This window comes from Pleurodeles waltl, chromosome 5 (assembly GCF_031143425.1).
Source record: "Pleurodeles waltl isolate 20211129_DDA chromosome 5, aPleWal1.hap1.20221129, whole genome shotgun sequence".
Taxonomy (NCBI): domain Eukaryota; kingdom Metazoa; phylum Chordata; class Amphibia; order Caudata; family Salamandridae; genus Pleurodeles; species Pleurodeles waltl.
Window position 1 is genome coordinate 1,652,604,012 of NC_090444.1, and position 12,788 is coordinate 1,652,616,799.

At 41.4% G+C, this 12,788-nt stretch overlaps 1 protein-coding gene across 1 annotated transcript in view; it reads right to left on the reverse strand.

Moving 5' to 3' along the window:
- Window positions 1-991: 991 nt before the first annotated feature.
- Window positions 992-12,788, reverse strand: part of NT5C1B (5'-nucleotidase, cytosolic IB) — a 95,093-nt gene continuing 83,296 nt past the window's right edge. The window contains exons 4-6 of the mRNA XM_069235980.1: window positions 10,891-11,013; window positions 8,372-8,556; window positions 992-4,792 (exon numbers count right to left, since the gene is read on the reverse strand). Coding sequence (XP_069092081.1) covers window positions 4,442-4,792; window positions 8,372-8,556; window positions 10,891-11,013 — 659 coding nt within the window. The 3' untranslated portion in view covers window positions 992-4,441. The remainder of the gene's footprint in view (window positions 4,793-8,371; window positions 8,557-10,890; window positions 11,014-12,788) is intronic.

Consider the following 12,788-nt stretch of genomic DNA (forward strand, 5'->3'; position numbering starts at 1 on the left):
TGGCAGTCATTTTGGAATGGGTGCTTTTAAGAAACAGGACTACTGGTGCCATTTGTTTGTAAATCACCAAAAAGCAAAAATACGACTCCCATGCTGCTTTCTTCCCTACAGTGGAAGAGCACAAAAAAGTTATAGGAAAGAGAAAAACTTTTGGGGAAAAAGGACACACTGGCCCACCAGACCCTGGACTCATTTAAAAGTTGAAGTGTGGATTGTGCACAGACAAAAAAACAGTCAATCACAGTGAGGGGAATCAGTGGCTGAAGTAGCCTGATCCTGTATTTTGTGGTGGGTGGAAGGACAATGTGAGTGACATAAAAACAGACAAATGGATGAAGAGGACTGAAAGGAAGCCTCCATATGTGTATGGGTATGTATAGGAATATTTTGTGTATTTTTATAGGAATATTTTTCGAAAAACAACATTTTTTGGCTAATGTCAGACTTAAAAAGGAGCAGCAAGATAGTATTTGCCAGAGCCAGGATTCCTTCTAAAATGACTGTTTTGCAATGTTTTATTATACACCCAGTTTATTTTGTATTTTGGCCAAGGCTGGTCTTATATGTGCTAGGGGACTGCACTTCCTTTGTTGACAAGTGGCACCAGCCCATTTGTGACACCTTTAACTGGGCACAACTACTTTGCAGACAGCATATCTAATTCTGGGGCTTGTAATTTATTCAACCTTCTTAATTTGCGTTAAAAATATCCGGAACAATGAAACTAGAAGGAAAACATTTGCAGCACAAGGCCATATATTATAAAGAAGTAAGTGCACCCAATCATATGTGAAAATGATATTGCATTTCCCCTCAAAGTTTAATGGCTTTATAAAGGCACTCGACCCGAGGCCTCTATGGGGTCAATGAAATCCTTGGTGACTTTCAGTATCATTTTAATGTATGGGTGGCATACTCAATCATCATTATTTACTTGTGACCTCTGCAACTGTAATGTTAAGTTTAAAAAAAAAGAAACCAGATTCCAGTACTCAATATAGCCCGCTTTATTTCAGTAAGAAAACAGTTTTGAAACCAAATTTCCCAAAGAATAATGAAAAGATGGTGAAAACCGTATAAAACATTCTCTTTGTATTTTCTCATCATCCATACAGTAGAATTCCAAACTACTAACCTCTGATTCCAAAATGATAACTACCAGAGAAGTTACTATGGCCTGTAGTTTCCGGAATGGTTTGTAAACAATTTTCCTCATAACTAGCTTGCACATTAAAAATAACCAATTAGCAACCAACCCACTCAGAGAATTATACAACATTCCAAAGCATCCTGTAGAAAATATAATAAAAACAATATATTATAGGGTTGTTTTTCTAATACATTAACAAAAGCACTAAGAAAAGAGTATTTCTTTATAAAAATGGTACTTAAATCCAAAAGATAAGCAAAAATATCATAAGTATTTGGAAGTTTGCCATGTAAATGGAGTGAGCAGTATGTAATAATGTTTAATTAGGAGGATCACTTTCATAAAGAATGGTACAAGGTACTCCTAAAAAGAATAACCATCAGTGGACTTTTTAAAAAATTTGTTTCATCAGCCAATAGGATACAAAGGACCTGATCAGGCCTGCAGCCTTTATTTTATACTTTAAGAAATAATCTTTCAAAACTGAAAAATCAGTTCAAATTGTAATAAAAAGTAGACCGTGGAAAAGAACGCAAACAAAAATAGACAGATGTAAAACCATAAAACAATTATGGCTCTAGTCCAGGTGTCTCCAACCGGTCGAGCACGAGCTACTGGTAGCTCGCTGACCACCTTTGAGTAGCTCGCAGCCTTATTTTGGGAAAAAGTGATTCAATGTTTATATTTGAAAATTGAAATGCGTTGCGTTTTGCTTTCTGTTGTAAAGAACGTTTAATTTTGTGTGCAGGACTCTTCATTATTTATTTTAGCCCAGCAGCAAATCCCTGTCATGAAGGGTACTGCCCAACCTGTCTTATGTTGCAAGGAACCCTGCTTACGGACACTGCACATCTGTGCATCAGCAACATGCTCCGGGCTCTGGCTTGCTCCTTTTTTAGGTTCTGAGCAAGTCCAGTACAAGCCTTCCATTGCAGCAGCCAAGAACCAGAGGCTTTTAGATTAAATGCGGTGCAGTTCCAAAATTCATATTACTGTAGTGGTGATAAACCGTCCCACATCCTTTGAATGATGGCCATTTCCTGTGAACGGTGTTACTGTCAGACCTTGAAGGCCTTTTGTTTTTACTGCCCATACGGAAAACACTTTGAGTAAAGTTAAATAAGGAGAGGGAGTCACAATTATTATTCTCAGAGCTACTTTCAAGACCAATGTGCCTAACATACGAAGACATTTTCATGATTTAAGACAGTTTTAAAACTTCTTTAAGGCGAGAAAGACAATTATAGATTGTCTATTTCAGAATATAACATCTGCTAGGTCCTTTATTCCCTTTAAATTTTGTAATGTGTCACTTCACATTGGAAGCCTGAGATCATAGGTGCAGATGGAAGATGGGAAACATCTCAGTAAACTGAGAGAATGTGGCTTTATTCCTCTGTATGCTGAAGAGGAATAATGCTTTTTGGTAGGAACCTCACTTGCATTTAGATCTAAGACCCTAAATGCAACATAGGAGCTAAAGGACTAAGTAGAAGATAAACAAGAAGCATAATGACTTCCACAAAAAGCAGTGATATAGGGCCTCATTTTGAGTTTGGTGGATGGGAAAGCCTGTTCGCCAAACTCCCGACACGGTGGTCGCTGCCTTCTTGGTGACCACCCTGAAGGATCTATTAGGAGTTTCCCGTAGGTCGGTGGCCGGAAACCGAGGTTTCTGCCTGCTGGCCTAGCACAAAACAGGCTCCAGCATTGTCTCCGGGTCGTAATTGAGCCAACGAAATGCTGTAGCCCGCAGGATGCAGCAGCACCCTTGCAAGGCAGACAGTAAACACTGCAACAGTGCTGGGCAGGGGGACCCCCTGCACTGCCCATGCCAAGCAAATTTGGAGTGAAGAAATACGTTTCAAATTATGAAACGTTTTCTTCATCCCAAATTTCTCCCATTTAAAAAAATGGTTGTATGCTTGTTATATATGTAATTGTATGTTTCTGTTATACATGTAATAGTGTCACAAATGGTTAGAGCCTGAGGTGCATGGTATTACGGTCTAACATATCTTGCTCTATGGAAATTAGGCTTAAAGTCAACGAAGCTAGCCGTAGGGGTCTCTGTGAACAATGTGCGAGTTGACTGGCCTTTAATAGCTCATGATGATTTTTTTTTTTTTTTTTACTTATCAGAAGTAGCTCTCACTACAAAGAAGGCTGGAGGCACCAGATCTAGTGCGTATTGTTTAAGAACACAAATATTTAATTTTAAACAATAATTGAGATATGCTTTATTTTATTGATGATTAGGAGCACTGCTTTTTAACACAGTCTTCATCAGTGATGGGCTCCAAATTAACTGTACAACTGCCATAAGCATTATGTCGATGGATGCAGAACACGTTGCACTGCACAGTGCTGAATATCAGAGCCTGTTTCTTTAAAATATGTATTTTGACGTGTCGGAAAGACTGATTATACTGTGCTATTCAATGTACAGTGAGCAATCAAACCTTACCAATTGTGCGTTATTGCAGCCAGTGCTGAAGTTCGAAGCATGATATGGAACAAATAATGTGTGTTAAAGCAGGTGCAATATAGACCAGGTCACGATTCCCACTATAATTTAAAAAATAAATTACAGGAAACGTGCACTGTGATTTGTGAAGGTTTGAAGGAAAATCCAATGCATGCAGAATTCAGCATTTTAATGAACATTACTTTGTGCTACCTTTAAAACTTTACACCCCATGCATCGTACATGATTAAAAATAACCTTAATGATCTGGAAAAAGATACGTGATTTCTGTATGGTTAAGACAATAGTTATACAACAAAGAATGGGCCACTCTTTGTTACTCAGCAGGTGATCTAGGTATAATTCCACTAAATGCGGAGCTCCAACGAATGAGACAAAACAGAGGTATATCAAGAGCTGCATTGACTATGTTGGTGACGGTTCTTTTTTGAAAGCACTGTTTGCATTTTTTTTTTATACAATAAAGGCACCAACAGCTAAGAAACAATGAAGCGCCTATATCTTCAAAGTAGGAGGCCACGTGTGCTGAGCAGGCATGCCAAATACAGGAATGTTGAAAATAGTTAAACATTAATACATTCCTGTGCTGCGCCGCACTGCTATAGGTGATTACAATTTGTGCATGAACAGATCAATTTTTTTTACTTGGAATTTCAAAGTGTTTAGTCCTCGTCCCGTGGATGCTTTTGTCAAAAAATTAAATGGAATCATAGCTATAAAACAGGCTAAGTTCCAAATTGCCGCGAGGGGGATGTGCTGCGTCAGCCAGGTTCCTTATAGATAAATAGCTGCTTTATTTTTTCTTAGTCCTCTTTAGGAGTGGATTTGTTGTATCTTTGGCCAATACCATATGGCACGTGAGCTGCAATTGTACCCATCTCTTGTGCTCCTTCAATGTGAAACATCTGGTCATCAAAGAAAATATGGGGATGTATTTTTTCCAGAACTGGCCCTTTTGGGGCACCTGCGAGGAAAAGTGCTTCATCGATCTCCAACCCCCAGCTGCGCAGTGTCTTCAACGCTCGGGCACCAGAACTTGCTGCGCTTCTGGCTGTGACGAGGTAGGTTCTGATAGGGCAGTCTAAGCGGGCACCTTTGGCATAAAACTTCCTCTGGAGTTTTCCAAGAGCTTCAAGAAAGCCTTTTAAAGGACCCTTAAAAGAAATATATAAAAAAAGTTAATCTCATGATAATGTTTTGTGGTTTCACGTTTGGAAACAATAAGCCCTGTTTCAGAAGGTTTGCTGGAAATGTATGTGGCGAGATCTATCATGTACGGCATTTTGGCTTTAGTTGAAGAACGATCCCCTTCTGTATTCCCAAATACTCATGTGCTAATGAAGGCCACCCTGCATTGTGTGACTGGCGTTCCTCATTTGCATGAAGACAATCTTCCTTGCTCTAACACGTTCCTTTTATGAGATATACACTGAGGTAAAGTGACCCATGGAATGTGAGCACTGGGTTCTTGCTCTGAGCCCCTGCTGGACCAGCTCTGCCAGAATCAGGTCCCAGCATCCGCTGAACTAGGGTGGTCTGAAGATTCAAACGAGATCAAGTATATTTAACAACTACTCCCATTCTCATGCTGCCCCTCCATCTTCCCCACAAAATCAACAGGTGATACAAGATGCCCTTGTCCACCCTCACACCATGGGGGAGGTCAGCACACCTTTATGACACTGCACAGGGTTTCCTGCACATAATCAGCAAAACGATTCGTAACGTGGCTCGCTGACCTGGCATGTGATCGGACACTTATGCACCCTCCTCACATCAACGTACTGTGTTTTTCTTTCAAAGCAACAAATAATTCCAAATCTGTACAGCAGGAATATTATTTTGTAAAAAAAAGGCTAGAATTTCTATTTCTACTAGAATTTCTATTTCTACTTTAAATATGTTTTTTTCTACGTTGAAACATCCAATATCTTAGCAATATAATCTAACACAAGCGCCACACATAGCATATTCTTGCACACTTTAATTCAGAAATGCTTCACCGAAAGCTGAATTCATAAACTGGAGGAAAATTCCACCAATTCCGAGTATTCATTGCAAGTAACACCAATGAGACATTTGGTGTGATATTTCTTTAAAAGGAGGAATTCTTTTTTCAGATTTAGATGAATTTGTCTTCGAAACCATAATGTCACAAAACTCAAAAGCTTGTGCGGAACTCGATGATCATTTCACCAAGCAAACAACTACTGTATACACATAACCTTGACAACAGACACGGAGAGTCAATCATTTAAAAGCACTGCAGTTTTAGGACTATAAAGACTGAAATACAAAAGGCCAGGTTACAATGCAGTCAGTGTTTTTGCATTCAGGTTAGACTTCAACCTGACCTTCATTTTGCAATGAAAATGATGCCCTAATCAATCGCATCATAAAATGTGCCATTTGCAGGAGAGCGCAACATCTTCTACATAATAAATACTAATTAGGCAGGAGGCATTCTCGCACTCCTCGTGAATAAATACAGGCAACTGTAGGAACGGAGGCCTGGAAGGGACAGCTAACCTCAGTGTCTGCATATTCTTGCTGAAGTAACCCTTAAAGGAACAGGTACTGCTCTAAACATTGTTTCATCAAAGTAAGACATCGGGAGGCCCCTTGAAACACTATCCGCCTCCCCCGAGACCTCCCACAACCATTCCACATGAACAGCTTTGAATTTGGAATTCAGTTACCACCCCCAAAACAGTGGCAGGTAACAGATCATGGATCTGCAACTACTTTTGTAGTCGAAAAGCACGGATGCATGCATCCCTTTGCAGGACGCAAAGGGGAAACGCCCCTTCCTATATGATTCAGAACGTGCTGTCAAAGTTACGTTGTGAGGTACACGCAGTTTGCACACTGAGTAAATCCTATAGGCTTATCAGATCATAAGGCTTTTTAGACTAAGGCATGTTCGGTATTACCGGGTGCAGAATGTGGGTCTCACAGACAGGAGCAGTAGGTGCACTCACAGTCCTGTCACCGACAAAACTTTGCATCACCTGTGGAGGGGCTGAGGGTGAGAGGGAAGCTGGCACTGCTGCACCCCTTTGTTTTGATGGACCTGCCCTGCTCCAGCTTCCTGACCTGTGATCCGCTTAATATCTGCTCTTAGGAGTTGGTACCTCAGATTAGGATTGTTCCTGGAACTGGGGAAATCCAGCACAAAAGGACATGATACTCCTGGGTACGCATGGATTGTCCCCGTTCAAGAGAAAACCTTGTAATCACCGTATTTTGATGGAATCGTAAATTCTGGCACTGGTATCGCTCCCTTAGAAATCCGGCCCTCTCATATCAAAGGCCTAAGTGTTTTAATCCCTCATTAGAGTTTTTCAGGAGTTAATAGAACTTTGTGAAATATGACAGACTGAGACTCGCTGCGATACATTTTCACTACTGGCCAAAATCAAACTCTGAGTCTACTGTTTTAAGGGAGTCTGGTCTCTTTGGCATGAACTGACCCTTTTCCCATTTAATCTCTTTTGTCATTCAATCCATTGACCACATCATATTCCTAAACTGGCTGTGCTAGAGATAGATGGAAATACTTCACAGCCAAATCAAATCAAATGTATGGCGCGCAGCTACCCAACTGGGCCTCCTGGCGCTAATGCAGAACGACCCTAAACAACCCAACATGAACCAAACAGGTTAGATAGAATACATTAAAATCCTGTGAAGTTCCAAAAGGACCTGTCTTTTCAGTTATGGCCAATTAAGGAGTTTAATCAAACACGCAAAAGGTAAAGGATGCCAGAGCTACCAGCTTTGGAATTGAGGATCCAGACTCGACCTCTGTCATTGGCACAACATCCTGTGATACTGGGCAAATCAGATAGGATCTGATTTAGAGTTTGGCAGACAAGTTACTCTGTCACAATGGTGATGGATATCCCATCCACCGAAATATAAATCCCAATACATCCTAGGGGATTTATATTTCAGAAGATGAGATATCCATCACCGTTGTGACAGAGTAAGCCCTCCGCCAAACTCCAAATCAGGCCCTTAATCTCCCCGTGTCTACAAATAATAATAAACAAAAAAATTGGCATTCTGTAATGCAATCTGGTGTTCATGTAAAGCGCTAATGCCTTTGGGCCAAGTTTGCGCTAAGTTTGCGCTTTACAAAGCTGCAACAAAAATAGTCTAAACAGCTGGCAATTGCTCTGGGTAGCATTCCAATCCTATTCCTCATAAGAACAGTCCATCCAGAACTTCCAGGTGAGGTCCCCTCCAGAAGAGAACACAAGCCCCAAGTGGCCAAGGATTTGGCCAGATATGGGCCCCTTGCCTGCTGTAGTCCAAACTGTACATCAATGACTAGGCCTCAGAAGGCAGAGACCAGTTTGTGGCTGCTTGTGTTCCCTTCTGGAGGAGGGCTTACTTGGCAGTTTGGGATGGAATGTTCCTGTGAAGAGCGGGGTCAGTCCTGATTTTCACAAGGCAAAGTTATATGGGACAGCTGCAATTACTTGCCTGGTACATGATGCCATCCACATTTAAAGATAATAAAGGGCATATCACATTTTTTGCAAAATGAAAGCAGATATAGGATATATATCACACAACACATACAACATATTTTTCACTACTGGACTGATGGAATAGATACTAGAACAGATAACGTGTAAGGGAAAACATCAACAGATTTAAAAGACTTCGTACAAACATTAGAAATAAACAATTAGATAGAAAACTCTGTTGATTCAGTACATTACCTGAGCAAGGGGTTTGTTCTCAAACTGTTGTTCGTTTTCAAAGAATGCATCTAATCCGTGTTTCTTCACAATTTGCTCAGACTCATCGGAGAAGAGGACTGCATCCCCATCAAATGCAACCCTGAGTTGCTTGTCTGAGAAATGGATCGTTCTGTTGGATGTAAACATAGTGGCAGCTGCAATTCCTAAAAATAAAAAAACACATGATAAAGATTGAGCTTCACGTATTCGGAAGACTTTGATCCTGATCTATATTTTGATAGGCTGTTTTTCCAATTTGCTTTGTTGGCAGATTTACAACCTCCAGCAAGGCTGTGGTGAAAAATCCAAAATATGAGTTTTTTTCAATGTATGTGGCTATGGACGTCAAAACAGGAGACATTTTTAGAACATTTCTTTAAACAGTTACCAATGTCTATCAATACTGAAAACATTGTTTAAGCAAATATGGCAACTGGAAATGTCTCCTACGCAAGAGTCCACAATATAGTTTTGCTAACACAACTGGATAAGGTAGCATGTTAAGGAAAGCCTCTTTCCCTGATGGTCTTTCAAGGAGCAAAACTGAGCCAGTGGGTGTGACAGTCGCCGTCAGTCAACTCGGAACGCTGGCTGAGCCAATGGCAGAGCCAATGGCAGAGCCAGTGTGTCTCCACCGGCACCTGTGTTCACCTCCTCCTATAGTACACTCTGGGGCTCCTAACAAATCTATACATTTTCAAGAGGTGACAGCACATTTTGTAAATACTGATGCCACAGGGTGTGTTTTTACTCTGTGTGCTATTTGTACACCATTCCGCTTTATACACCTCATAATAGGGAATAACATCCTCACATTCTGAGGTGATCAAACTTTGAATGTGCTATGTTTGTCTGCATGACTTAGGCCATGGTGAAAATGTGTGTAAACACTAGTGTGATACCATATTACTGCACAAGAAAATCCAGATTTTTTCGGGATATGAAAGGCACTTGAAAGGAGACCCTAAACGGGTTAGTTATGCAGCCAGAGGAGGAGATGAGAATATTTTGTGTGGCTTCTTCATTGCTGCCCTCCACTAATTCATGAGGGATTTTGTTTCTTGAAGGACTGGTTGTCTCGTATACACACTTTGAGGTGAACACGTTTGAAAGTTTGCAGGACATACCTGGAATATTTGACTGTTTTTGTTGACGCATGGGTAATGAATAGCTCATATGTACCTCATAATCCACCCACGGCTAAAAAAAAAAAACTTCTATAAACCATCAACTCTGCAATCAAAGTATACCTACCATTAAAAAATCATTCTCATTGCATAACTAAATAATAGAAACTTGAACGACATCATTTTTCGACTCATTATTGATGCGATTTGATCTGATCCACACTCCAGAAAATATCAATCAATGGAGTTCAGGGCTCGATGTTGTTGCATGCTTTCAATCCAAATCGGAGGTTCAAATATAAACTCTATGAGCTTAAAAAAAAAATTTAAACGGCCTCTTTTGTAGCTGAACTCCATTTTCTTGGGGGGTTGCTAGGAGAATGTTAAGATTTGTTTCTAACCTTCTTTCACTCCAGCTGTACATTTTAAGATCCAACAAAGTACTCTGAAGTACCCATAACATGGAGCACTCTACTAAACACTTTGTATAACTTGAACCTAGCCAAAGGCACCAGAGCATTGTACAGGGTCAAAAGCAACGATCTGAGTAAAGAACTAGCTGGATTATGTTACACAAATATTACATTTTTGGACTGGAATTGAAAAGAGGGGCTTTTCAACTTCCATAGCTACAAATCACCACAGCATGCATGAGAGGGACTCTTATCAGTCAGATAAAACCCAACATGAACGGGAATGTAAACATACTTTCACCATTAACTTGGCCCAGCCAGTAAGAATGTTCCAATATACTTTTGGGAACAAATTAGTTGCTCTTCAGGCACATGTTGAAATTCTTGTGGCTGTATCAACAGCTACCTTAAAGTAAGAGGCCGTGATCATGCCAGAAATCAAGGGATGGAGGAGGACTCAGTAACCATGTAAAAGTAGAACTTGATGGGCAAAAACCAGGCCTAATAGTTTCAGTCTGTGCTAAAATATTAAATAAACAATATGGTAGGATGAGTGGCAATACTGGATCTAAAATCCTGCAAGTTTTATCAAAATCATAAGGAATGATGACCTGCAGTGCAGTTAAAGCTTCAGAAATACATTTTTCTGGTATCTCTGCTGACAATGACTCAAGAAAATTAATCAAGGTTATATGCACCATTTTCTGTAGTTTCCATTCATCTTATTTATTTACCTGTTAGTTTGTTATGCTAACAGAAGTCTAACAATGAAGATACTGAGACTGAACTTTGAACGAACCTAATGCTTTGTGTCATTATAATCAACACAATGAATTCTCACATTGACTCTGAAGACTTTTCACCATTAAGCAAACAGTTACATTTGAAAAATAATTTGCATTTTAGGGGGGGGAGCCTTATCCAAATAAGAAGTAAACTAGCTAGTGGTAATCTGTACCTTCTTCTATTGCCTCTCCCACTTTTTCAGAGTCCGCAGAAAGGTACAAGTTGGTCAGATATGCTTTCAGGTAACCAATTGGACTTTTGCCGCCTGTCATGCAGAAACGTTCAATGTTCAAACCTGAAAAAAAAAATCCAAAGTGATCAAAGTGAACAGTGACTAAATGACTATTTGAATACAACACTTTATAAGCTGAGTCAATATAATTGATACGAAGCATGCATCTGCAAGTCGAAAATGTTTCTAATCACTTCCACAACTTTTTAGTATATAAACTGGATTATGATATGTATGTTTCAGATGTATTTAAGTGGACTATAGATATCGAATGAAAAGTGCATGGAAGAGAGAACAATACAATGAAATTTCACAGTACACAATAGAAAAAAAACTGTAAATGCACCTGTTGCAAGCTGTCTACCACCACTTCCGGGGCCAATTCAGTTCACAGGGCCATTATTAGGAATTAACAGTCCACCTCCAGCTTCAGAAGTCTGTTTACCAATATAGCTGGTTTCTGCAGTAACCATATTTATCTAAAGGCTAGGCACCAGAATCAGGATCCCAATAAAGTGTGGTCCCTTGAAATATCTCTAAAAGATGCAGCATACAACCGAATGAGCCGCGCACGGGTCTCATCCAAGTCATTTGCTGCACCATCTCAGACAGCTCAACCATGTAATAGCATGTGGTGGCAAAAAAGGAACATGAGCCCCATGTAGTCTGCTCAATTTCGGTACCAACTGAAGAAACTACTTAACCTCTAGATTTACATGATCCCTTATTCCTCTATACAGTTACTATGCTCATTAAGGTGCTCTGTTTTGCTTCCCACAAGGAAATTGTGTTTTTGTGGCTGCAGCAAAGCGAGAATCTTAAGAATGGAAGGAGCCCTGTGAAAGTAGTGGATGCTCGCACCAGTGCTGCATTATGACGTAGCGCAGCTGTGTGCCTCTCTCTTCACTGCTGCCAACAGCTGATCGGCAAAGCTGGCGGCAGCATTAAAGAAAGAGGCACGCTGTTTTCAGGGACCTCAGCTGTTAATTTTAGAGGTCTGTTTTCAGCCTATGTAGTGCTTCAAAGGAAAGCCGTTTCTCTTTAACACTTAGGGGGTCATTCCGACCCTGGCGGTCCAAGACCGCCAGGGCCGGGGACCACGGAAGCACCGCCAACAGGCTGGCGGTGCTTCCAGGGCCATTCTGACCGTGGCGGTAAAGCCGCGGTCAGAAAAGGGGATCCGGCGGTTTCCCGCCGGATTACCCCTGGCCCAGAGAATCCTCCATGGCGGCGCTGCTTGCAGCGCCGCCATGGGGATTCCGACCCCCTTCCCGCCAGCCTGTTTCTGGCGGTTTACACCGCCAGAAACAGGATGGCGGGAACGGGTGTCGTGGGGCCCCTGCACTGCCCATGCCACTGGCATGGGCAGTGCAGGGGCCCCCCTAACAGGGCCCCATAAAGATTTTCACTGTCTGATTTGCAGACAGTGAAAATCGCGACGGGTGCAACTGCACCCGTCGCACCCCTGCAACTCCGCCGGCTCCATTCGGAGCCGGCTTCATTGTTGCAGGGTCTTTCCCGCTGGGCTGGCGGTCGCCCGCCGGCCCACCGGGAAAGCCAGAATGGCATCCGCGGTCTTCTGACCGCGGAGCGGCCATTTGGCAGTGACCGCATGGCGGGCGGCGACCGCCGCCCGCCGCGGTCAGAATGACCGCCTTAGTGTCTAAACTTGATCTAGCACCAGTGATCTGTCGTCAACCGAGATCACTGACCAATAACTCTCTTCATGCCTTGCAAATGATCCCATACACAAACCACATCTAAAAGGTAAAGCCATAACTATAATCATGTCTTGCAAACAAGATAAGGAGGAACAATGAAGTAAGGTAGAGAGCTAG